We start from the raw sequence: 26,424 nt of genomic DNA, 5'->3' as shown, positions 1-26,424 counted from the left end.
GACATCATGTCCCGTGGTCTAGTGGTTACGGAGCCTAACTCGGAAGCTGAAGGATGAAGGTTCAAATCCCAGTCACTGCAGATCTTTTTTAAAATAAAAACATTTATAACTCACATCAACTCCTATGTACAATAAGAAAAAAATATCTGTGTATGTACTAATCTTCTGTTCTATATATATATATATATTCATTGGGTACATATATATGTAATATATATAATATATATTTTTCATCTTTTACTTTAATATAAAAATTCGTTCTTAGTAAAGTAAAAATTACTATGTCAAAATAGCAAATTTTAATATAATCTGGTTTTACTATGTAGCATAGTAATTTTTATAATATGGCGAGTATGTCTCAGCTTTCCTATAGAATATAGTAATTTTTACTACAGTTGTAACACTTTTTTAATACCACTTTTCTCAGCGTATTACAAAAGTAATTACACATTAAATTTCGTTGTTCTTTTTCAGGTGGGTAGTCTGGGTATTAAATTTACGCACTATTTTTTACTTAATTAGAATGAGTATTCATTACTACATATACAGAAGATTTTACTAAAAATTATTTCCTATATGTAATTGGTTATCAACAACTTCAAATGTTAAGTGCAAAAAAAATATAAATATTCAAATTCAATTTTAAATTCTCAAATTTAACATAAAGCTTGATAAAAAATGACTGTAATACGTAATGCTATGTGATATAACAGCAGTATAATTGTAAATTAGATTTAGTTAAATGCACACTACCTAAATATATACACATACAAACAACCTTAGCAAGCAGAACAATAAAATATTATCAGCAACAGTTGGCTACCTTTTAACAGAATAATCTAAAAAAAATGTGTATATTATATATCACCTTTAATATTATATATGAACCAAAGCAACTTATGTGGGGGAAGTTATTTATAATAAGACATATTCTTATGAGCTACAGCCACGAAAAAAATTTGGAAGTTGCACGATGTGACTATCACTCTCTAAAGTTATGAGTGCAATTCAATAAATATTATGTCAATCGCACTATAAACACTTGTAAAAAGTATGTCCATTTAAATAATGACAACATAACAGTGGGTAGGACCTATGCGAATAAAAATGCACCAAGATTAACTCAAAATAATTATTTCACTTATCAAATACGATAAAAAATTCTTATCACAATTTTTAATTTAAACTATAATGCCCACAATAACAATTATTATAATCACTTTCCCTTGGTCAGGTAAGTACATCCGATAAAATTTATGTAAACCCCAATCATTGCTGTATAGCTTGTGAACATTTTCGTCATGAGTGTTGAAGCAAACTTGTTTATCAATCAACATTATATACTTTCACAAGCTGCAACAGGATGAGCGTTCATCGATGATTAATATGTGATAACATAGATATGTATTTTGAAAATTCAACTACAGCAATTATCAATACTAAAATGGAGAACACTAAATTAATATGAAAGCAAATATTTTTGACTGCAATGAAGAAAGCTTAAGATGAAATATAACTTGTCGACAAATTGAAATAAAACTGCAGCTTCTATTTGTTGCACAATACATCAAGACAAAATAACTTGAAATTTATAAACAAGAAAAAATTCTCTAGTTTGTATTAAAAGGAATAACTTAATTACAATGACGCATCGTATAAGACAAGAAAATTAGAAACATTATAATTTTAAATAAACCACCTTTATTTAAAGCAAAAAGGGCAAGCATTTTTTAATTTTAACTTACTAGATTTTCAAGATAGAATAAGTACCAAAAGGTTATTTCATGAACTGCGTGAAGGCATTTTCTATAAAAACAGTGCGCATGTGAGATAAAAATTACGGAAAATGACATACTAAACTCTAAAAAGGTCACAGAATAAGTATAAAAGTCAGCTTCGAATAAGTTGCAGAATTAAGTATTAAAATTATTCTCAATATCAGTCACGTTATAATCTTATATATTTCAAGTAGTTATGCTGTTACTCGGATTATTTCAATTATTTGGATAGAAGTTAATTGATTCACATGCTTATTACTTGTTGTACGATCACTATAACTATTAGTAATGACATGAAGATCCACAACAATCAACCGATGCTGATAATAGTTTTGCTGACGTTAAAAAACATGACAAGACCGTGCAGCCTACATAACGCAGCATACATAACCATTGTGCAACAGCCCCTAACTAGTCTTAATCTCTTCGTACCTCACTCGTACCTATAGAATACGTACTTTATACGTAACACGATTGGCGTCCCAACCCTGGTCCCTTAGCAGATGCTATGGTAGCAGCCTCAATGGAAGCTATGGATCCTGATCAAGATGTTGCTATGGATCCTCTTGCAGATGTTCCTTAAGGTGTAGTACCCACAGCAGATGTTTTTGAAAAAGAAAAAGAAATGTAAAAATATTAATAGTATTTTATATTACTTCTTAACATTTTTACTATTTTATAACATGTTTTGTTTCTTTTTTCGAGGTGGATGGAGCAAAATTGGAATTTCGAAACAGCGCCAGAACCAATAAAAGAAGAAGAAAACGTCCTGCCTACACTAAATCAAACAGGACCGACAGCAGCATTAGCAGCCGATTAGGAAGACATTCCAACCAGTGTTGCGATATACCCAAGACTTCTCTTGGGTGCTCTTGGCTAGTAGCGCAAGCGCAGAAGAACCATGCTCTCTCTCTCACTGGGCAGGTAGGAGTCGGAGAGCCCCCCTACCTAGCCTTTAACTTAAGCTCCGCCCACTTCTCACAACTTAAATACTACTTTTGACCGTAGTATCTCGTAGCTCTCGATGGTCGAGCGGACTAAGAGTTTTGGGCTCGCTTGACTCGTAGCTAGGTACTCTTCGATTCCTGACCATGACGTTTTTTTTTTTTTTATTATTATTATTATCATTAATATTATCATTACTATTATTCATATTATTATTAGTGTCATTATTGTTATTATTATTATTATTAATATGAATTATTAGAGCCGTAATTAAATGCCCAATAAAAATACTAAAATTAGCAGATACTCTTTCCTCACCACCTTGCGGTAAGTATCAGGGCGCGTTTTTTTTTTTTTCAAGAAAAAATTAAGGAATAATTTAATTACTAAGAAAAGAATGATGAAGCTATGACTCAAACTAAAAATACATTCGAAAAATTAAGTAACTTTAAAAAGATTTATTAATAAATGATCAGTTTTTTAGAAATAAAATTCATTTACTTAGCGCGATTTGTTTTATTTTCCAATTGAAAGTATTAATCCAATCAATTTTAAAATTTCTAAAGAACATCTTGAACTATTTAACTCTAAAATGTATAAACGCGATTCAACAGACGATCCAGAAATCAAAATTCAAGGCAACTTGTAATTAGTTAGGTGTTTCAAAATTTTTTTAACTTCATACTAATTTAGTTTAAAATGGCTCCTATAATTTGTGTATTTCATGCAAAATCATTTCTTAGCTATTTTTACGATAAAGTGCAAGATTTAATATTTAATTTTTTATTTTTAGAGCTACAATTTTAAATATTTAGAGTCTGTGAAATTATTGCTTTGTTTTGTATCGATTGCAATTTAATTAAAAAAGTTATATTTAGATAAGAAATTACATTAATTCTAATTACATGTAATAAATTTCATTCATTTATTTATTTATTGTGTACATAGTATACGTCTATTTGAAAAAGTTTAAATTAGTCATTAAATTTGTGTCACTTTACAGTATTATTTAAAAACCTAAGATTTTTTTGTTACTATCCAAATAAGTTTACTTAAGGGATATTTCATTAAATCCTGTATTATAAGTGTTCGTGTAAAATAGTTGTTGTTTATCAGAGTAACGTTGATAGTCACTTAAAGAAGACTGCTTAGAATTGTAGTAATTTATTTATTTGTTAAAATTATTAATTTGATACTTTATGTAGATTTCTGAATTGATGATTGCTTTAAAGTAGATTATAACTTATCAGTTTTAAAATTATGTTTAATTATTCTGTTCTTAATTTTGTTTGAATTAAGTGTTTTTTAAGATATTCATTCAAACATCATCATTAGTGGAATAGGCCTATGTGGGATACCACTAAAAAAAAAAATTACGGTAGTAATAAATATTTTTTTATTAGTCCAGTTTATTCATTTTTTATTTTTTTTTGTAAACTTAGTTTATTCCGAAAAAATGATAATTTATTAATAAATCTTTTTAAAGTTACTTAATTTTTCGAATGTATTTTTAGTTTGAGTCATAGCTTCATCATTCTTTTCTTAGTAATTGAATTATTTCTTAATTTTTTCTTGAAAAAAAAAAAAACGCGCCCCGATACTTACCGCAAGGTGGTGAGGAAAAAGTGTCTGCTAATTTTAGTATTTTTTTTGCGCATTTAATTACGGCTCTAATAATTCATATTAATAATAATAATAATAATAATAATAATAATAATGACACTAATAATAATATGAATAATAGTAATGATAATATTAATAATAATAATAATAATAAAAAAAAAAAACGTCATGGTCAGGAATCGAAGAGTACCTAGCTACGAGTCAAGCAAGCACAAAACTCTTAGTCCGCTCGACCATCGAGAGCTACGAGATGCTACGGTCAAAAGTAGTATTTAAGTTGTGAGAAGTGGGCGGGGCTTAAGTTAAAGGCTAGGTAGGGGGGCTCCCCTACTTCTACCTGCCCAGTGAGAGAGAGAGCATGGTTCTTCTGCGCTTGCGCTACTATCCAAGAGCACCCAAGAGAAGTCTTGGGTACATCGCAACACTGATTCCAACACATACACTAAGTATGACGAATATAATAAAAGAAGAAAAAAAAAGATATACTATGGTACGTTAAAAATTTGAATACTGTAACTAGTAACAAAAAGAAATTAAGACATTAATTTTATTTTACATTATAAAAAAACCTAATTTTATTGTTTAGTGACCAACCACAGCTTACACCACAACATAAAGCTCCTTTGCTGGTTCCAGCATTGGTAGTACCATTAGGCAACAAGCTTTTAACAAATAATCTAAAAGAATGGACCAGCGAAGATCGAAATATTTTGACCTTGGGGGTGGAGACACCTTTTCAAAACTAGAGGCCTAAGGTAATCGAACGAGAAATAAAAAAGATGATAAACGAACGAATGAAAGAACGTGAGAAAATTTTAAAACAGGAAGCCCAGCTTAAAAAGAGAATTAAAAAGGCTGAAGAAAAAAAAAGAGAGGCTATAGAAGAACTCAAACAACAGAGATTAGCCTTAACCGCATAAAAAGCAAGTCGAAAGCGTCACAGATTTAAGAAAACTAACTAGATAATTTTGGTGAGAAAAAAAAACAATCAGATGCAGGTCTTGGGACCCCCGGCAGAAGTGAAACTTCTGACTTGAATGTTATTAAACAAGATATAATAGAAACTGAAAAAATTAGAGTACACCTAATTTCAATAGGTCTTTAAAAATCCGGTGAAAATTTGTAGTACAAACGGTACGAACTGTTGGTTATGTAATTCAGAACGAAACAAAAGTTTTCACCACACTGCGCTGAAAGAAGATACTTTTGTCCCGTTACGCGGGACAAAAATTTATTTTATTTAAAATTACTATTCGTGAATTTGATATGACATCATATACATGTAAGATCAATTGTTGGAATCTTTGTATCCGACAAATAAAAAATATTTTTGAAAAGCTTGGCTACCACAAAAGTAAAATAATTAACTCTATCTGATTTAGCTTAACCAATTTCTACCAATCTAAAAATTAATAATAAGAACACAGGTTTTAGTCTCGTGACAATTATTTTTATAGAGAATAGAGAATGAATCAATTTATAGATAGGATGTGGGATGTAGCTTTGTCTTTAAGATATGACTTTTATTATTTTTACAATTATTACGATTGTTTGTATGAATCCGTTAAAAATATATTTTTGCACCTCAATTATTACTTTTTGTACGTGGACTCATTTCTGGCCTATCTGGCTTACCTTTCGAGATACGACTGTTTCCTAATTTTAAGAGGTTATGTTTTAACAAAAATGTTTTAAAGATTTTGCCAACATCCGTATTAATGTTCCAAGCATGCCATAATAAATATAAAATTTTGTTTGACTCGTTTTTTTCAAAATACAGTCGAAAAAAAGTAATAATTGTGGTTATGTTTCTGCATAGTCCAACCCCTACATATTTGTGCGCTTCGAACATGTAGGTATTTAGGAAACTCGTGTAAATTTTTATTTCTAGCCAATTAGGCTTTCCTTTCAAGATACGGCATTTTTTTCTTGTTTTCAAAGGTTAGGTTGTCGTAGTACACAAATTTCATACTTTATATTCGTAAAGTTACGTACATATATACATACAGAAGGAAAAATAGGAAAGGAGAACGATTTTTACCATATTTTTTTGGAGACTTCGAAGAGATCAAGCGACGTTTAGCGTCAGTCATTGTTTGCCTGATAGTCCCTTAGCTGTAATAGAGGCCCAGGTTAGCTCGTATTATCCACGTTACGATTTCCATCATGCAGCAGTATAGGTATACAGTATGTATACTATAGAAAGAGGCTATATGATATATAAAAAAAGTTTCACTCAAAACATGTCATAAGTTTAAATTCTACAATTTGCAAAAAATCACGACAAAAACAAAGTAGTAGCAGCAGCAACAGTAATAGCAGTAATTTTTTTTTTGTGGAATTAGGAGAAATGCCTTGATGCACACCACAGGGACAACGGTAGTGTGGGATTCAGTGGCTTTTTTTTATTAAATCACTAATATGCTATTAATGTTTCGAGGTCCCGCGCATAGCAAGTATTATATTAATTATCATGATTCTCGAATGATACCAAAGAACTTGCTATTAACTTCCTAGAAAAAGTTCAACTTTTACCACGGGCAAAAGAAAAGTACATTTCCTTTATAAAATATGTTGAAGGAACTGATATCAATCTGCGATTTATAGATTCCTTCAAATTTATGGCTTCATCTCTTGATACACTGTCATTATATTTAGGTGAATTGAAAATTATCGAAAGTACATTCTCAAATGATAACTACAATATGAATCAAATAAATTTCTTAAAAAAGAAAGGCATATTTCTGTATAATTACATATCCTCTTTTGAAAAACTAGATGAAAAAAAAATTACCAACAAAATAAGATGTTTATACTAGCTTATATCGTATTATAGTATCTTAGCTCATATTACTAATGAAGAGTATGAGCATGCTAAAAATATGTGGAATACTCTTAACACTTAAACATTTGGGCAATATTTAGATTTATACTTGAAGACTGATATGCTACTATTTACCGAGGTTTTCGAAAATTTTTGGAACAATGATTTCGACGCAAATGAGTTAGACCCAGCTCATTATTATACAACACTCGGTTTAACTTGGGATGCTATGTTGAAGTATAGAAAGATTTGAAAATATTTTTTAAAATTATAGTTTATTATTAAACAATAATAGTAATAATAACACCATGATAATAAATCATTTAACGTAAAAAATAAATTGTTAACTGACGTTGATATGCTTATGTTTATTAAGCACGGCATACGTGGTGGCATCAGCCAATGTTGTAATCGCTATGCTATGCAAATAACGCATACATGGAAGGAGCTGGGCTATTATCCAATTATTGCCTTACGTTGGTTTTAAATGGATTGAAAGTATTAACACAACAAGTATTTTGAATGTAGAAGGTGATGCTACAATCGGGTATATACTAAAAGTAGATCTTGCTTAGGTACTCCGAAACTCTCCATAACGCTCATAAAGATTTGCCATTCTGTGTTGAGCACATGACACCACCAGGATGCAAACAATAAAAATTATTGATTACTCTGTACGCCAAAAAACGATATGTAATATCGAGCACTTAGGCAAGCTGTGAGTTATGGTCTCCGTATAACAAAAATCTATAGCTATACAGTTTAATCCAAGATCCTGGTTAAAACGTACATAGACCTAAGCAGTCAAAAATATCAAAATGTAAAAAATGACTTTGAGAAGATGTACGAATTATTTATCAACGCGGTATATGGAAAAACAATGGAAAATGATAGTAGGTGAATGTACGTAAAGCTTATCAACAAGTGGACGGGAAGATTTGGGGCAGAAACATATATTGCTCCTCCAAATTTTCATAGTAGTCGGGGAGCCAGAGGTTCAACAAAAAACATGATTTTTCGTTGATGAATAGAATTGGACGAAATTTTGAAAAACTATAGATTATTGTCCGAATAATGATCCATTAAAAAAGTTAGAATGAACCTGGTCAGGAAGATCCTTTTTCATTGCAAAATAACTTTGAAAACTGATATTTTCTCAGTTATCTCACAATATTTCGGAAATGAATTATTTTATCGAAAAAAGTTGAATACACAAGTTGTTGAACTGATGATTAGACGTCATGTTGAATTTTTTTCAAGAGCTGAAAATTGTTTATTCTTACCGAAAAAATGCGGAAAAGTTGTAAAAAGCGAAAAACAAACAGATATGAAAAAACGAGAGAAGAAATCGGTTTTTATTGGTGATATTTGGAGGCATTAGTATTGTTAACAAAATGCACCAGATCTGCTTTTTCAAAAGCTATATGGCGACCTTATACTGCAAAATTGTAAAGGACCCCGCACCAACGCAATGGGATTTGGGGTCCCAATTAAACTTGATGAAATTTTGATATGTTGTAGCTTATGATTTTCTGAATCAAAGTTTCCACAGGCGCAAGTCTTTTTAATGGACAGATTTTTAGTAAATAATGATTTAAGTCATCTATTTCGGTAAGGGTTAGTTTGACATGCGACGCTGTTCAGTCAACACACGCGCCGCATTCGATATACAGTCAGATGAGAAGTAAGGGTTAAGTCACACACGTGCACTGCACATGGTGCGATGTAGATTACAATAAGAAGGCATTAATAATTTCAGTAATAATATAAGTATAATATATACGTCGTTAGATATATCCGTACCTATAGGTAACTTCGTTTTTTTCACATATTGTATTTTCAGATTGTTTATAATCTGTAAAGAGTTATTCTGTTGCAAAAGAATTTTACTCATTACAGACGATGTTTTATGAACGGCTTCCCAGCTGATTTATCCAATAAGCTCGACCTGATCAAAAGTACAAGTTATCCGCGCGGGAATCTTCGATAAAGTGTTTCTTTGCGATAAACACTGCCAATGACTGTTCTTGTGGCTTTTTTACCGGCGCCCGAGCTGACACCGCCGCCAAGCTCGACGTCTTTATATATATATATATATCTGTAGCTATTGTTTACTTCGTTTTTTTTGCGTATTGTATTTCAAGATTGTTTAGAATCTGTAAAGAGTTACTCTGTCGCAAGACTAACTTTGAAATAACCATTGAAATGATTTTTAGATATTTATCAGTTCTATTAACTTTTTTTTTGTAATGTGTTTTTCCCACAGTATGATTGAGCATCCTCTTCAATTGCAGGTACACAAATGCTCCTTGATGTCTTATTTATGTGCCTGCCGTTCCAAATCCAAGTCCTTTTAGCATGTTCATTCCTGAATTATTCGATACATACAGCAAGATATTTTCAGATAAGTGTAAAACAATTTTTTCTCTTTCAATAAATCGTACAGATAATCATCATTGCGAGGTACTTTGTGATTATATTTTGCATTAGGAGATGCTGGTCGGCGGAGAAGTATGAGTCGGATCACTGAAAAATCAAGAGTATGGGCAATTGATGACGAATCTTCATAACTCAATAACATCGTAACTCGGAAAAGTTCTTCTCAATGACAAAGAGCAGCTCCCAAGAGAATAGTATCTCTAATCATAATTCTAATCCTGATTAAGTGAATGACAGTAATTAACTCTGTATCGCTATGTCCCTCAGAAAATCAATGATAAACAGTCGGAGGATCTGAATCGCAATTCCCTTTGTTAGGTAAACTGCGATAAACAGCCAGAAGCTCTGTATCGCTATGTCCCTCAGGAAATCCATGATAAACAGTCAAAGGCTCTGTATCGTGCTTCCCTTTGAGACTTTTTTAGATTTGTTGTGAGACTTATTGAGATTTGTTTTGAGACTTTTTGAGACCTGCTTTGAGACTTTTTGAGATTTGCTTTGAGACTTTTTTAAACCTGTTTTAAGACTTTTTGAGACCTGCTTTGAGACTTTTTGAGATTTGCTTTGAGACTTTTTTAAACCTGTTCTAAGACTTTTTGAGATTTCTTTAATGAGACTTTTTGGATTTTTTTAAAAACTTTTTGAGATTTGTTTAGAGACTTCTTGAGATTTGTTTTGAGACTTTTTGAGACCTGTTTTCAGACTTTTTGAGATTTGTTTAATGAGACTTTATGAGATTTGTTTTGAGACTTTTTGAGATCTGCTTTGAGACTTATTGAGATTCGTTTTGGGACTTAATGGGATTTATTTTGAGACTTTTTGAGATTTGCTTTGAGACTTATTGAAATTTTTTTAAAGACTTTTTGAGATTTGTTTTAAGACTTTTTGAGATTTGTTTTGAGACTTTTTGAGATTTGTTTCAAGACCTATTGAGATTTGTTTTGAGACTTTTTGAGACCTGCTTTGAGACTTTTTGAGATTTGTTTTGAGACTTTTTGAGATTTGCTTTAAGACTTATTGAGATTTGTTTTGAGACTTATTGAGATTTTTTTTGAGACTGAATGGGATTTGGCATCTATGTATATACGGCGGCCAAGTGTTTTGTTAATTGTAGTTGTATTTCTTTTTGACGGCCAGACGCATGTGCGCATTGTCTTTTCACCTTTTTAATGCTTTCTGCTATCCGCCTTTATCGTTGCGTCGAGTCGGTTCACGCCTATATCAAATATAGCGTTGCCCATTTTTTTACCTTCTCTCGCTTATCGTTTACCGTATGATCTTTTTTTTGTCTCTTGTGTACGTGTAATCAAAACAACCACTACCTGTTTTTTTAATAAAATTTATTTCAAGTTTAGAGTTGCTTGTAGGTAATGGTGAATTTTTCATGGTTATTGGACTGCTACCTTGAAAGGCTCGCACTCTACATAAAAAAGCACATATTCAGTACATGGACTGGAAAACCAAGAATGAAGTATCGTTTAATGAAAGTTCTTTTTTAGTGTTTTTTGAAGAACTATCAAGAAAAATATGTATTCTAGCATTCAGTGTTGAATTATGCGTATGTTTTTTTGTGATCGATCGGACAGTCCAATTATTGGGCACGTTCGTTTATCCATCGTTAGTTCGTTCGCACTTCATTAAGACATCGGTATATAGGATCAATGCTTGTAAGGAACGCACGGTTCACTGAGTGGTTCATTTTTCCCTGCGTTAACCAAATCAACCTATTGAACAAACTTTCCTATACGGGATGACCAATAATTGTATACGTCACTCGGCCGTAAGGTGGCGGATGGACGGCCGCGTGATGTCGCCCGAGGCGAAGCCGAGCACTCCACGCGGCCGTACATCAGCCACTTTACGACCTCGTAACGTAATATACTATTATGAGTTTTTTTCCCTTCTCTTAACGACGCAACTGTAATTTGTAATATTTTTTTTTGGTTACGAGAGGATATATGATTCAAGTGAGGTAGCCAATTTGTTTGTAATATTTTTATTAATGGTCATTTTAAAAATGAGTAACACAATTTTTTCCAGTATACTCATTTTTAAAATGACCATTCTTAGTTTGTACGGTCAAAATGTTATAATTAACCCTAAACATTTTATACTAAATTAATGAGTTACATAAAGGTTACATAAGTTTCATGAAATTATTCACAGGCATGTATGTATATAAAATATAAGTTTTAACTCATTTACCTGTTCGCATTCTGTATAATGAACGGCTGTATTCATTAAAGCCCAAAAGTTGTCTGCTGATAGCTCAAAATTCGGTGAGAGAGAGCTCGGAGAAACACTGAGCTCGCTGAGCCTGGACATTGTGCTGTGGGAGCACAACCGTCGGGCTCACGTAGCCCCCCCCCTCCCCCCCTCGAGCTTCTGCAGTTCAATGCTATGCCGTACTGTACAAGCCCAAACTACAGGCTACGCGGCGCGCATGGTTGTGCAGTCTCAGTTGAACGCTGTTTTGAACTCGTGTGACTCGATCTTCGAGTCAAGGCAGCCTGTACACTTGTGCAGTAGGAGTTCAAAGCAATTCGAACTTCTCTAGCCTGCGTAACTGGGCTCTGTACGTTCAAAAGTTTTTTCCGTGCATTAAGTCATCAGACACATCAGCTTTTTGTTATAAACCTGACATTGGTAATTTAAATCTTCCGGCTATTCAAATAGGTAGAATAGTATGTATTTACATTAATTGTGGCAAGAGATGAGACACCCGGACTTTTTTGCTCTGTTGGTAAAGTATTTTGATTGAAAAAATTTTTAATTACACATGTTTTATCAGTTTTTAACCAATACGTGTTTTAAAAGTAGCTTTTTCATATATTATAACCTGAGAAAGTGCAAATCGACGGCCCTAGGGCCAACAATTATAGTATGGCGTAAGAAACGCACGATAATTTTCAGTATCGTTATACATGATTTTGTTTTTTTTATAGTTTATTTTTCCACTAAAACTGCATCTATTCTAAAAAAAACTTTATTTCATACGAATTTTTTTATACCGAGAAGTACTGAGAATAGATGCAAAATTTTAAACTGAAGAACGTTTGATATTACGTGTCACACGCTGAGAAGCTCCACTCAGTGAATCTCGCAGAATCTCGGGCAAAGCTCAGATGAACCTGCTAGTTTTTTTATATACCGCATTGTTTCATAAGAATCTTAATTTTTATATTTTATGAATAGACATGTTTTACGAATAGGTACTTTAATCTTACTAAGAATTCCATTTGTGTTTTTAAAAAAGTTTTATTAGACATTTTTAATCAAGATACGATACCGTTTTGCAGATTACATAATTCTGACAAAACTGATAATTCACAATGTTTTGGATGCTTATACAGTGGGGATCAACTATAAGATAGGATGATTTCTTACTAATACTTCATTGACTGATAACAAAAAAATCTAGTTCTAGTCATATATAACAATTGATAGTTTACTGAATCTTTTTTTAATTTTTTGTATTTATGAATCCATTTTTCAGACTTTTTATGTAATAAATCAAGTATCTATGGACATACATTTTAGCAGTTTTCAATGCTATGAAAAATGGATGATATATTTCATAAAAGAATGAATTAAATTACAAAAATTAATTCCTGATAAAAGCTTACATTCATAGTATTTTAATTTTATGACTTGGCTAAGGATTCAGCCTTAGTTACAACTTCTTCGATCGGACCAACCATGTAGAAAGCCACTTCAGGCAAATGATCCAGCTCCCCCCCTAGGATCTTCTGAAATCCTTTAATAGTTTCTGGAAGAGGTACAAGTTTTCCAGCGTGACCAGTGAATACCTCAGCAACCTAGAATATTCATAAGTTATTGAGATGGTTATGTATGCAGAATTAAAGCATAATTATCGTTTAATCAAATTTAAAATAACGCACTTGGAATGGCTGGGACAAGAACCTCTGAATTTTACGAGCACGTGCAACAGTGAGTTTGTCTTCTTCAGACAACTCATCCATACCTAGAATGGCAATAATATCCTGAAGCGACTTATAGTCCTGCAGTATTTTTTGTACACCACGAGCTATGTTGTAATGCTCAGTGCCAATGATATTAGGATCCATAATACGGGAGGTAGAGTCGAGAGGATCAACAGCTGGATAGATACCTGAAAAAAGTGGCACATACTAAAGAGGAGCACTATTACTAGTAGGCTAAGAATTTGTTTTTCGGCTTACCAAGTTCAGCAATAGCACGAGACAAGACGGTGGTAGCGTCTAAGTGAGCAAAAGTGGTGGCAGGAGCTGGATCTGTCAAATCATCGGCCGGCACGTAGATGGCCTGCACTGAAGTGATGGATCCTTTCTTTGTTGTCGTAATTCTTTCTTGCATAGTACCCATGTCAGTGGCCAAGGTTGGCTGATAACCTACAGCTGATGGAATACGACCTAGTAAAGCCGATACCTAAAAAAATAGAAGAAATTTTTCTTTTGTAGAGTAGGTAATCATCAGTAGCACATAAATTTTAATATGAATTCCTCATATGAATCATTCCTAATATGAATTCGATATTCCTCTGGTATCCAAAATTGTTCGACAAAACAGATGCCACTATGTTTTCAACGATTTCTAAATAAGAATCACAGCAGTCCTGTTTTACGATAAAATTTGAAGACTTTCTAAAGATTTATATAAAAAGACAATTTAAGTCAAGTTTTACATTAAAAATAAGAATGATAATTTTAAAAAGAGACAAATAAAGAAATAACACAATAAATAAATGAAAAAATAATAATAATACACCAACTTAATAGAAAAATTCAAGTTCTAATTTATAATCATCAGCAGTTTGCAGAACAAGAATCAGTGGTCAAAAGAATACATTAAAATAAAATCTGAGGCTTTCCCAGCAAAAGTAACAAAATGACTGCTAGTACAAGGCAAAAACGTTTTTTTGTTTTCCCTTTTTAAAAATATTTGCGTAACTATATTCGCAATTGACTTAACTCCAACACAAAAGTTGTGGATTAAAAAAAAAATAAATTGAACGGTAGTTGCAGAGGTCAAATTGGTTTATTAGTTGATAGTAAAATTGTTGAGTACGGTAAGAAACGCTTTCTTTTTTGATATGGAATAACTTTTGCAAGAGTTAAGTAGCAGTCCTAACAATTTCTATAAAGATGCCAATATAAAGACGCTAAAAAACTGAAGAAAACCTGGATGTTGACAAATTGATAGTTATCGAGATATTTAGTTGATTTCAAAAGCTCTCTAAAAAATAACTATAATTGGCTTTACACGGTCTGGTTGTGGTATTACACAAAGTATTTTAATGGTAAAGATTTATGTTACAAATTTTTTAAGTATTCTGTACTTATATCATGGCACTTAGTGGCTGACATTAACAATTGGGTACAGTTACTAAGTTTCAAATAAATACTATATATCAGTTAATTATTTATGTAATTAAAAAGAAATTTAGTTTTTTACCTAGAATTACTTTGCGAATAAAAAAAAAATTACATCGTTCTATATTTCAATAGCTAAAAAAATTTTTATATACTAAATTTAGAGAAGTTTCTCAAACGCATTCTAAAAACCTGTTCTATTTTACTAGTAAACTTGAAATAAGTTTTGAACGTAAAGATAACTTGAGAAGTGAGTCATAGAGATAATGGTAATAAAAATAATAATTTCTATGAATATAAAAGTAAAATAAAAGTATAGACAAAATAAAATATTTGTACGAGTAAGTAACTTATTTTTTTATAGAGTAACTACAATTATTTATATGATTTAGTGCCTTTAATTGTTTCTTTCTGTTTCGTTTACTTTTTTTTCTCATACATTTTACCTCATACTGCGATTTCTTGTTCTTCAGATAATGAGAGAATTTTGAAAGCAACAAAAAAAACTGTGAAAAACGATTTATTGCAAGTACCTCTAGTGTTGCTTAATCTTACAAAATAAATGCTTTAAATTGAAGTTATACAGAACTTGAAAAATGATAAGATACTCTTATTTAAAGCCATTTTTATTGTGTATTGTTAAGTACACTTAAATAATATTATTGAAATACGTACATTATTTATCCTACACTGAGCATAAAAAATACCACGTAGTCATCACAAAACGTGCTTCAGCAAATCTGTACTTCTTGATTTTAGATGTAGAAAGAATTTACATCCCAAATGTCGAAGTAAACATTTTGGATATGCACTGTTCTGTTACGTAGTTGACCGTATAAGAAAGTGCACCAGCTTCTAATGGTTCTAGAAGCTTTTTTCGGGGCTCAAATTTTTAATACTTAGCTCTGATAAAAATTTGATCATAATAGAGGTTATTGGGGTTAAAAATAGGGCAATTTCGCGGTTTATAGGTGCCAAGGCAAACCAGCGAAGAAAAAAAAGCGTATGGTAGGGAAAGCTTCTTTACTTAAAAAAAAAAAAAACAAAAAAAAAAACCGTCTATCAAAAACCAAACTATCAAGTACGGGACCGATTTTGATGTTCTTTTTTTTCAAAGTAGGGCACCTTGGATAACAATTAAACATGATCGCGTTTTTATTATATGAAGAAAAATAAGCTAACTGTAAATCTTTTTTTTAAAGCCACGCGTTTTCGGCCCAAGTCTGGCCAGCGTAGCAGAGGGCTTTTCCCGACCACGCGTCTTTTTATCATCCCTGGCTCGCCTCAGCACCTAAAGCCTCGAAATTGCCCTATTTTACAACGTGTTTTTTAAGAGTTTGCCGACATAAAGAGTATTAAAAGTGACAATTAAGTCGTAGATAAATATCTGCAGAATACATATAGGTTTCAAAAATTGGATTTGAACCATTTTTGGCAATTTCTCCGCCATTATTGATAATTATGACAAAATTGAAAAAAAAATTTTCAACAAAATTTCCATTAGAACTAGGGCTCTGCTCGGGAATGATATGTTGGTTTAGTATTAGGTTGGTACCTACCCTCACCCCGGCTTAACTAACCGGCCGTGTGTTCGCACATGTAAACAAAAGTTAATCAGCTGATCACGTTTTGGCGCACATTGAGTGCTTTTAAGTGGTTCAACTGTTTAACTTTTGTTTACATGTGCGAACACACGGTCGGTTAGTTAAGCCAGGGTGGAGGTAGGTACCAACTAACAACTTAAGGTGGCTCCTCACTAAATCAAAACACTGGAGTATTAAACGATATTTTACAGGATGATTTTTGAAGGTGCAAGAAGTCTTTTCCCAAAATTTTAGACCTCGTCACCACCAAAATTGTTAAAAAAAACTAACTGGAAAATAGACTCTGTAACATAGCCTCTTATGGAGGATCGTCAAATTGGTGGTGTAGGTTGTATGATATCTCAGCAAAGATACTGTAGTTCTTAATAGAAAACTATGTAGCAGATAGAAGAAATCAGAATCTTTTCAACGACATTCAGGTACTTGGACATTACCATGGGTTTTATAGGATATTTTGTGAAAATAGTAGATAACTGTGCAAGTCACGGAACAGATGAAAAGAGTGGGGCGTTTGCTACATCGAAGAGCGGTAGCCCACGAAGTTTGAATTGGTCAGAAAGTTGTACGTAAAATGAATAGGAGTTGAGGGGAATCGTAATTATAATAAAAATAAATGAAACGCTGAACTAAGAAAATAATTTAATGCGGGGCTGACTTATGTACTTTTTTGACTAATAGATAAAATTAATAGAATATATCACGATAAAGTTAGGACACGGTTGTATTTAATCGTCACTAATAAATAACTTGTAGATTTTTTCTAAAGTATTTTGTCTTTGGTCACCCATGGCTTATTATTAACATTTTCAGAGAGTAAAATGCGGAGACCCTCTTTACCGTTAGTGCTGAATGCTTTTTGTAAAACGGTATTAGTAATAAAAAGCTGGCCTACTTACTTATACGATCAATTACGCAATTGAACAGCGCATGTCCAAAATACTTACTTTGAGATTTGGGATGTGAATTTTCCTTACATTTAGAATCAAGAAGTACAGTCGTATTACATTAAGAGTTAAAAATCGCATAAGAAATCGCAAAAAACAGCTTCTAAAGTTGTGCGAAAAAAATCGTTTCGTACTTAATTTGTTCTCTAAATCTATATAAATGTATACTCACTTATCCCTCGAGTTATAAGTCGTTCACGTAAAAAAAGTGAATACTGACATATTAAAATAGTGAAATTATCTACTTTAAAAATAAGTGAAACATGCACTCTATGAATAAGTAAATATACCATGATCAGAAAAGTGTTCGGTTCACTTATTACAAAAGTGAATTATTCTCTTATTTAGAAAAGTGTGCTTGTACTTATATAATAAGTGAAACTAGAGAATGTTAACATTACTATAAAAAATAATTCTAATTAAAATTAAACAAAAGGTCATCTGAAATAATGAAATAATTTATTACGATTTTTATATTTATTGATACTAGAACAGAATATTTTCTTCATATTTCGGTATTGAAAGAGGTTTGCAAAACTCCATGTATTTAACTATACGAGGAGCGTAAAAAGTTGAAAATTTAGTTATTAAATTGTCTCCAGACTGTGGAAACATTAATTTAAATTCTGCATCAATCTGCAAGCAAAAAATATACTGAAATTATTAACGCACTTATAAAATTGATATTATGAGAATGTTGGCGTATTAATGATGACATTTTTTAAATATTATACTAATATTTGTATACATTTATATACGTCGTGAAAGTGAATATAAATAAATGATTATAATTACCAAATCCCCACAGAAATTTTTTAATCGTCTATATTTGTTTAAAATCTCTGGAATTGTTAGATTCTGTAGTAATATCCATTCTCTATGATTTACGTGCGTTTTTTGCATAACATTGAAAATTGATGCGTTGTTCATAGGATGTTTCCGATTCATCCATTCGATCTATGTTTATTTCCATTAACATAATTCATTTTATTATGTTCAAAAAAAACAGTTTAAGTTTACGTTATACGTATACTCACATGTTCTGCTACAGCTTTTTCAGGTAACATTTCTAGCGAAGTAAGCGGCTTCTTTTAAATGTTATTTTGTATCGCCTCTGATCTTTAGGTAAATTTTTTTGTACAGTTTGAAGCGTATACTGTATAAAACTTAATTCGCTTGTAGGATCAAGTCAAACGGTTCCTACGTATAAAATCCGTGTAAATATTATGTTTGAAAATGTAATCGATTTAGATCTTTCGACTAACAAATCCTAATATAGATTGTGAATTTTTCAGTAACGGGAATTCGCTTTAGCCAGCTCAATTTTTGATTCGATGGGTGGATACCTAAAACACATAAATTTGTTTCGTGCTCATTACTTGTTTTGTATTTTAATCAACCCGGCTACAAGTATACGAACTATTGATTATCTGTCTTCCTCTGTAAATAAGTTTCTTGCTGCTATGATGAGTTTTTTACCTTGGAAAGACTTATTGAGTGTTTCTTTAACTGTGTTAATAGCGTTATAAATACATTTAAATTAATCTAAGTTATCACAGATTCAACCGAAAATAAATTAAAAATTGTATGCTTATTCATGCATTATTTCGTACTTTATTTTATTTTGGAAAATAAAATAAAATTATTGTAATTGAAACAAGTGAAAAAAAAAATTTCTGTTAGTGCATAGACACTTATGTATTATTTTAAACAACACACTAAGATAAATTTGAGTCATATTTAGTTTCCCAGCGTAGAAAAAAATCATTACCGAGAACTTGTATACGTTGACTTTAGGCCCTGTATCTGGGCAAGTTTATTTTGAAGAATGCTCTGCTAAATTTGTGGACAGTGACAGCAGTGGATAGTGTTTCGTGTAGTCTCTCAATCACATTGTTGGATGCACGTTTTTCAGAGACTTCAGAAGAAATTTTGTTACCGCAAGTGTTGTCATCATCTGATGCGCCCATCTCTATTAATTCGATATCAGAATAAATTCTTTTTCCACTCAATTGTAAATCAGTATCAGTTATGCTGCATCCCTCATTTACAGCAGTCACTAAGGAGCCAATATTATTGATTGTATACATTATACTAACAGATACCTAAAAATAAAATATGTGCATAGAGGTTTTATTTCATAAAAATCGCTTTTTTTAATGAGTAAAGTAGTAATTACTTACATTATAAATAATTTTAAGTTAAAAAGCAGTTTTACTAAAAAGATAAATACAATTTGGTACTTATTAATCAAATTTGATTACCTTATTTCTTTCATGATTAATTATCGTCATCAACTCTTTAGCAAAACCCATTTTAATTTTCATATGATTAAGATCTTGTTGAGTCAGATCTAGAAAAGATTTTCCATTGATGCATTTATCTGTAACAAACATGATTTTAAATATAACTGTAAAGAAAATAACGTCTGCAGTATAGTTTTCAAATAAACGTGCATTCAGTTTTTAATATGGGTAATTAAATGGATAATTAAATCTATTTAAAAAATCATGGCTTGCATAAAGCATAAATACAAAAATTTGTATAGACAGTTAACTTAAGATATTTGTAATAATGAGTTTGGTTTTAGAAAAATTAATAAAATTATATGCTTTTTAGATGACCTTATAGAAATATGCACCTAGGCTCAATGTATTTTTTAATTAAAATATTTTTTCTGAAAGATTTGAAATACAAGTGAGAACTAATGTTTATAAGATTTTCTAGGCAAATTCTGTTACATCCACGAATGTTTGTAATATAATATTATGTGTCGAAGGTTTATGTACAGAGCCTTTGATGTTGATTTGGTCCAATAAAAGCCGGGTTGTAATAAGGTAGAGAGGATGGTGTGATGAATTTTACATCGTTAATAGTACCCAATTCAATGCAATAAGGATGAACGTCGGTATCGAAATAAAGAGTTTTGCATGTAGAAGTAAGAACAAAAATTCGTCCATCTTCCAGTACAATCATTTCTTCTATTCGCCCAAACACTATAAAACCATCGTCTAGTGACATGGCAGTTTCAGTGATAACAAATAAATTTTTGCGGAATTCCACACCGTTTACTTTTACAGCTGTGCAATAACTGATCTGATCGTCATCCGTTAAATTAAGGTTATGGAGGTATACTCTACTCAAAGTATTCTGAACACTTTCGCATTATGCTGCTGTTATCAATAAATTATGATTAGTCGAGACATTATGTCCACCCCATTTTAGGCTTGGCACGCTCTGAGATGCTCTGATAAGTTTTTTTAGCGGATTTTTAAAATTATTTACATTTTGTGTACGTGGGTTCAGTTCATTATGCTTAGCCTCCAAACGCATACATGAGAAGTATGCTGGTGGTCCGGATGCAATTATACATTGTACATAATGACGTAAATGATGCATTTTATTAATTAAATTGGTAAGGGGATATGTTTGTTGAAAAAGTAGCAGAAATTGTAAAATAAGTTCATTTAAATATGGCAATAATGACTTTGGTATCTTCGGAGCAAATACGATTGCCATTACTCTTAATAAAGACAACATAAGTTGTATGTGCTTCTCTTCACATTGATTTTGGCACTAAGGGAAGTGCTCTTATTAGACACCATGTTTGTATAGCCTTCTGACTCATAGTGTGGTCATTTTTTTTAGCATTGCATCTGTAAAATTTGCAGAAGGCTTATTAACCTGCTCGTGAAAACCGAAATTGAATGTTAATATAACGCGATTCAGGTATTCACAAGTGAAACGTTTTTAAATTACTATATAATCGTGCAAAACAAGTTTAATAATCATTGGGCATATCGTACAGAGAAGATCGTGCATTATATCAAAATCTTTATTATTTGACGTGTGAGTCAAAGTATTTTGAATCATTTAAACAACATGGCCCTTTGATTCCGGTTGCTGTCATTGTAGCAGATGAAAAGTTTGTCTGGTGAAGACGCTTAATACTAGCTTCATTATTTGCTTTTGTTCTTTCTAAACCTTTTTCGGTAGAACCCGAGAGTAAATCGTTTCTCAAAATCAAGCACATTCTGCAAAACTTATCATCTGAAGATCTTAGTAAATTATAAACATCATGAACAGCAAAACCATCGCCACAAGAAAATTTCAATAGTAGCTCTTAAAGCAAAATGTTCGTTACCAAAATAAAGTGGAATTCCCTCATCACTTTCAAGCAGAGCCAAGTCTTTTAAAAATGGATTGAGAATTTTTGAAAACTGATAAGTTTTTACATCAATGTGACAAAAAAGGGCTAGGATATGAATACTATCCAGTTTAGAGTTCATATGAGGTGGCAAATTAGCTATTTGGAAATAAAATACTCCAAGCTTATGAACACCAGTCTTAGAGCCTAAAAGGTTCACTATTTCAAGTTCGTCGTAGTACAACCTGAGTCTGATTGCATGTTTGTATTATAAAAAAAAGGGGTTCCTATTGAAATTTTTAGCGTCTGTAAAAGATCTTAATATTCGATCTTTACTCGATTTTTCATTAAGAATTGCTTGTCTAACGTCGGGACTAGATAACACAAGACTTAACACGTCTATTATAGGAACATATTGGTATGGTTCGATTACTTGCTGTTGAACGTATGAGCAATTTTTTTTTTAAATCTCATATCTGTGCGATGACCAAGGGGTATTATATAGGCTCTATTGTATCCGCAATGATCAACCATTGCTTGAAATTGCTGATCATAAGTTTTTAAATTTTGAAAAGGACTGTCAAGAACATGCTAAATAACAATACCAGTAATAGAATCCTTACTATGGAAGTTTGTAATTGAAGCTATTATTCTTTTTTTTAGATCAAACTCATGATTATTTTGTAGTCCAAACAAACCATCATCAGCTTGCTTATGTTTATTATCATTCCTCATTTCAGGTTCATCATGAGGTTTTTAGATTACATTGTCATCAATCTGATTGTTTTTTCATTGGTACCCATCATGGGCATGATCAGCTGGCTGATAAATATTTTGAAGGTGGTTATTGGAAATGTGCTTTCGCAAATTATAAAAATATTTATAATTTCTCTGACAACCGTCTTGGCCACAAAACCTCCGTTACCTAATTCTCGTGGCACAGTTATTCCATGAGTTGTAGTAAAGTGATGTGACAATTCATTTAATCCATCTGGGATTAAAGTTGAGCATATTTATCAGTTCAGTGCCATATGGTTTTATCAGTTATTTTGAATCTGAATAACAAATAGCTGGAGTAGCAACAGAAAAAATTTTTGTGTGAATATGTAAAACAATTTTTTTTAGAGCACACAAGGATTTAAAGACAGTAATTTAAAAAATTTACATACAATTATTACAACTTTAAAATAACGTTAAAATGTTGGGAGGTAGAATAATAGAATCAATGATTTGCGTACAGAAAACAAACTTTTTTTGTATTAAAATTATTTCAAGTACTAGTAAAAAATAATGTAAAATCATTGTAATTCAAGAATTTGGAAAAAAATACTTATTAGTCAGAACCAAGCGTACCGAAAAAATAGCTCAATTTTTCTATAAAAAATTACTGTATGCACTTTACTAATATACCAAATCATATTTTTTTTACTATAAATTTGAGAACGGATCTTTTGATTATTCTCAGATGTTTACAAAGAATTTAAACGAGAAATTTCTTATCCTAAGTAACCAATTATTTAACATTTTCCATGCCCCATGTGAACGATGGACTTTTTACAATACGAAACGGGAAAGTCTGAAAAGGTATCTAAAAAGTCTTTATTACGCGCTCCAGATTCCGTACTCTGTGACCGCACCCTTACACACAAGAGTCCAGCAGGCATGATTTGTTCTGCTACTATTGTTGACAGCTCAGCTGTGATGTATTTATAGATGTTACATGTTTGGTACATGCTGGGAGGTGTTAAATGAAATATGTTGTGTAATGGAAGATGAGAAGTACCTATGTGTACTCAGTGACAGTAACCGTTGCGTAAATGAGTAGTGCAGTATTTGCAAGAGAATAAGCAGAAAAAACAAGATTTTTGGTACGTAAGCAATTTAGGACAAGAACATCAAGCTCATCTCTACGTGCTGCGTGTCTGTTACTTTATTTAAGTATCCATATACTGAAGAAAAAAAGAAAGGCTAGATAAGCTTGAACTACTCGACTGATCATCCCAAGCTGAAATAGCCTTTTTTTAGAGTGTACAGCAACAAAGTCATGAATTACTGCAGAAACTTTGAGGACAAAATGGGCGCATTTTTGCCACCTGCAGCTCCCGTCTTTTATGGTGGTAACGAGAAATTTAATGAAGCAGAGGTGGAAACGTTTGTCCAGGCAAACACAGAATTATTAGTACGTAGATGGATATAATATGTCCACTCAGTGGCACGAAATTCAGAGGTCTAGATTTCACACACAAGCATATTTTTAACAAGCATGTCAATCCCCCTTATTTAATTTTAATCTGATACATAAAGGGAAGGGACTTAACAAATTGCATATTTATGATTAGCAAGGGTATTCCATGTCAAGTTTTTAATTTAGCAAATGATGCATTTCTACAGGCTTGACCAACAACATTTAACTTATTTTAATCAGTGTATTTTTGGAGGACACTGTACTTACATGAAGCTGCATAATTTTTGATTAAAGAAGAGGAGGAGGATCTTACACTTATAAGTATGCAACATTTCTCGTCATACCTTCTAAGATGTCTGAAGTCCTTGTGTACTGAATCTTTTCGCCAGGTAGCTCCTTTAACTCTGCAGCATTCAAGCTTTCAAAATGATGCTTTGGATACGTTTTTAATATTCTGTAAAAAAAAAAAAAAAAACTAAGAAAATTGTTGAATAAATTTTAGGTTAGTAAACCTATTAAGTATCAGTCATCTGTAACGTACGATAGTATAGGTGAGACTCTACGCTCCCTCTCCTCAAATCTCGTAACGAGGGGCCCTAGGGCCAAGAGAAGGGAAGCGCGAGCAAGGAGAGAATCTTTCGGGGGAGTACACGACTAGCCTTCAAGGGAAATACACGCGCTACTTTGACTATGATTACGGTAACTTGAATAAAGGTCTTCAAAATAACAAGCGTTGGTCATTCTCGCGATGCACCTCCTTATCAACATCTTCTCTACGTAACAGTTTTGGTGCTAAGTGTGGGGTATGGTAAGAGTCAGAATTTTTTTTTTCTTTTATTGTACTCGTTTCAAAAAATTTCCGCTGAGAAGCACACATAGTGCAGTACCGCGAGAATACGATGATTTGAAATCAAGAAGCCGAGAATCCGATCGGAGGCAACAGGACCAGTTAACAAGCAGCGGCGACAGCAGCCCGGAAGCCAGTAGGACAAGGGGAACAATTGCTGATAACCACAGGATCAAGAAGACAAGAGGCAAGGGAAATGGTCCTGGAAATTTTATTCCTATTGGTGAGCATATCGACTAGTACGTGAGTACATATTTAATAATAAAATTGTATCCCTTACTCCCATGGCAAAATAGAAAAGGCACTAATTAGATAGAGCTAAGAGCGTTGGATTTTTGTTTTTTATTTTTGATACATATGTATAATAGTGCTTTACGTCCGGCTCCTTTAATAAGGGTACTACTATGGGCGCTTAGCCCTTGAGAGAGGGACAAGGAAAGGGATGGGAGGCCCCCCATTAAAGAAGGGGGGTAGGGGAAATTAGGCAGTTTTGCTGCAAGAACGTCGACTTCAAACCCTCCTCGAGGAGCATTGTGTGGTGAAAAAGTACATGTGAAAAATCACAAAGGTACTTGCCCGAAAAGTCGCATTGGCCAGGAATTGAACCACGGTCTCCCACATGACAATTCATGACTAAGCCGACTGAGCCACCGGGCGCTCATATATATATACATATATTATTTTATCCACACCCTTTTTAAAGTGTTTTTTTTCTTAAACGCAGAATATAAATCACGCGATAAAATAGACGCATTGGATTAGTAGAATTTTTGTTGGAAAAACGATGCACGTGATAAAAGAATTCTAGAACAGGGAGAAAAATCAGTAACTCATAACGCAAAAACCCAACGAGTCGGTCGAAAACAGGAAACAGCAGAGGCCAAAGGGGAGAGAGAACAGCATTTTAAAGAGACGATAAGTGTCTTAAATTGGATCAAGTACGGAAAGTAGGGAAACTCTCTCGCCCTTTAGTTGTCTCTCAAGCTGCTGCAGCTAGGTGAAAGGGACCAAATATTAGGACTTGAACATAACATTTAACGTATCGAGAGCTGGTAAGAGGGGCCCTCATCATTATCTTTTCCGATAGAACAAACCCACGCATTCACACTATATATATATTAGAAAACCCAAGCTACACTTACAGCAAACACGCCACTCTCCGAGGGTACTAACCGCAACCTTGTTAATAACAAGGAAGAAATAAATGACGACAGAACTGAGATAGGCAATATAGTTATCAGAGAACAAACAAATACAAGACAACACATGCTGGAACTCAAAATAAAAGCGAAGGGTGTGAGATTCTCGACGCCCTAGACGAAGAAACGAAAGCGAAGGTGATGGGCCTGTTCTCGACAATGGAAGTTAAGCTAAAACAGACAGGGAAAGTGGACACGTCACGTAACGCTGCTACAGGAATCATTCAAGATTCGCTGCCGATAAGCCCAGAGCACACGGCCGAATTTCGTGACACTTGGGGCAACATAGGTTTTACAAATAGAGAAGCGGGCGGTTTCAGTGAACTGGTCATCGGAGAAAATACTACAGGAGCGGCAGAAATATATGGGGCCAACTTACCACCGACACAATGGAACATGCCAGAGAGACCAGAGCGGTCAAATTTCGTTGCAAACTGCTACGAATATAAAGAGCCAGGAAATCCTGGGATAAAAGACTGGCATAATCAACAGCTACCAAACAAAATAAAAAATATGA

The 26,424-nt window shown here is 32.7% G+C and overlaps 2 protein-coding genes across 2 annotated transcripts in view; both read right to left on the bottom strand.

Moving 5' to 3' along the window:
* Nucleotides 1-12,847: 12,847 nt before the first annotated feature.
* The window catches only part of ATPsynbeta (ATP synthase, beta subunit), a 71,023-nt gene continuing 57,446 nt past the window's right edge, over nucleotides 12,848-26,424 (bottom strand). Inside the window, exons 5-7 of the mRNA XM_014359386.2 lie at nucleotides 13,812-14,037; nucleotides 13,512-13,741; nucleotides 12,848-13,427 (exon numbers count right to left, since the gene is read on the bottom strand). Coding sequence (XP_014214872.2) covers nucleotides 13,254-13,427; nucleotides 13,512-13,741; nucleotides 13,812-14,037 — 630 coding nt within the window. The 3' untranslated portion in view covers nucleotides 12,848-13,253. The remainder of the gene's footprint in view (nucleotides 13,428-13,511; nucleotides 13,742-13,811; nucleotides 14,038-26,424) is intronic.
* LOC149373278 (uncharacterized) lies at nucleotides 18,016-20,928 on the bottom strand. Its single transcript, XM_089597626.1, has 3 exons — nucleotides 20,734-20,928; nucleotides 18,325-18,486; nucleotides 18,016-18,165 (listed from the first exon to the last, which is right to left on the bottom strand). Exons 1-3 carry the CDS (start codon nucleotides 20,926-20,928, stop codon nucleotides 18,016-18,018), a joined length of 507 nt encoding a protein of 168 aa, XP_089453752.1.

The sequence above is a fragment of the Copidosoma floridanum genome, unplaced genomic scaffold, assembly GCF_036245765.1.
Source record: "Copidosoma floridanum isolate Cflo_tuat_1 unplaced genomic scaffold, Cflo_Japanese_pri ptg000034l, whole genome shotgun sequence".
In the NCBI taxonomy this organism is placed as follows: domain Eukaryota; kingdom Metazoa; phylum Arthropoda; class Insecta; order Hymenoptera; family Encyrtidae; genus Copidosoma; species Copidosoma floridanum.
Note: the sequence above shows the minus strand (reverse complement) of the source record. Positions and strands in the feature narration are given on the sequence as shown.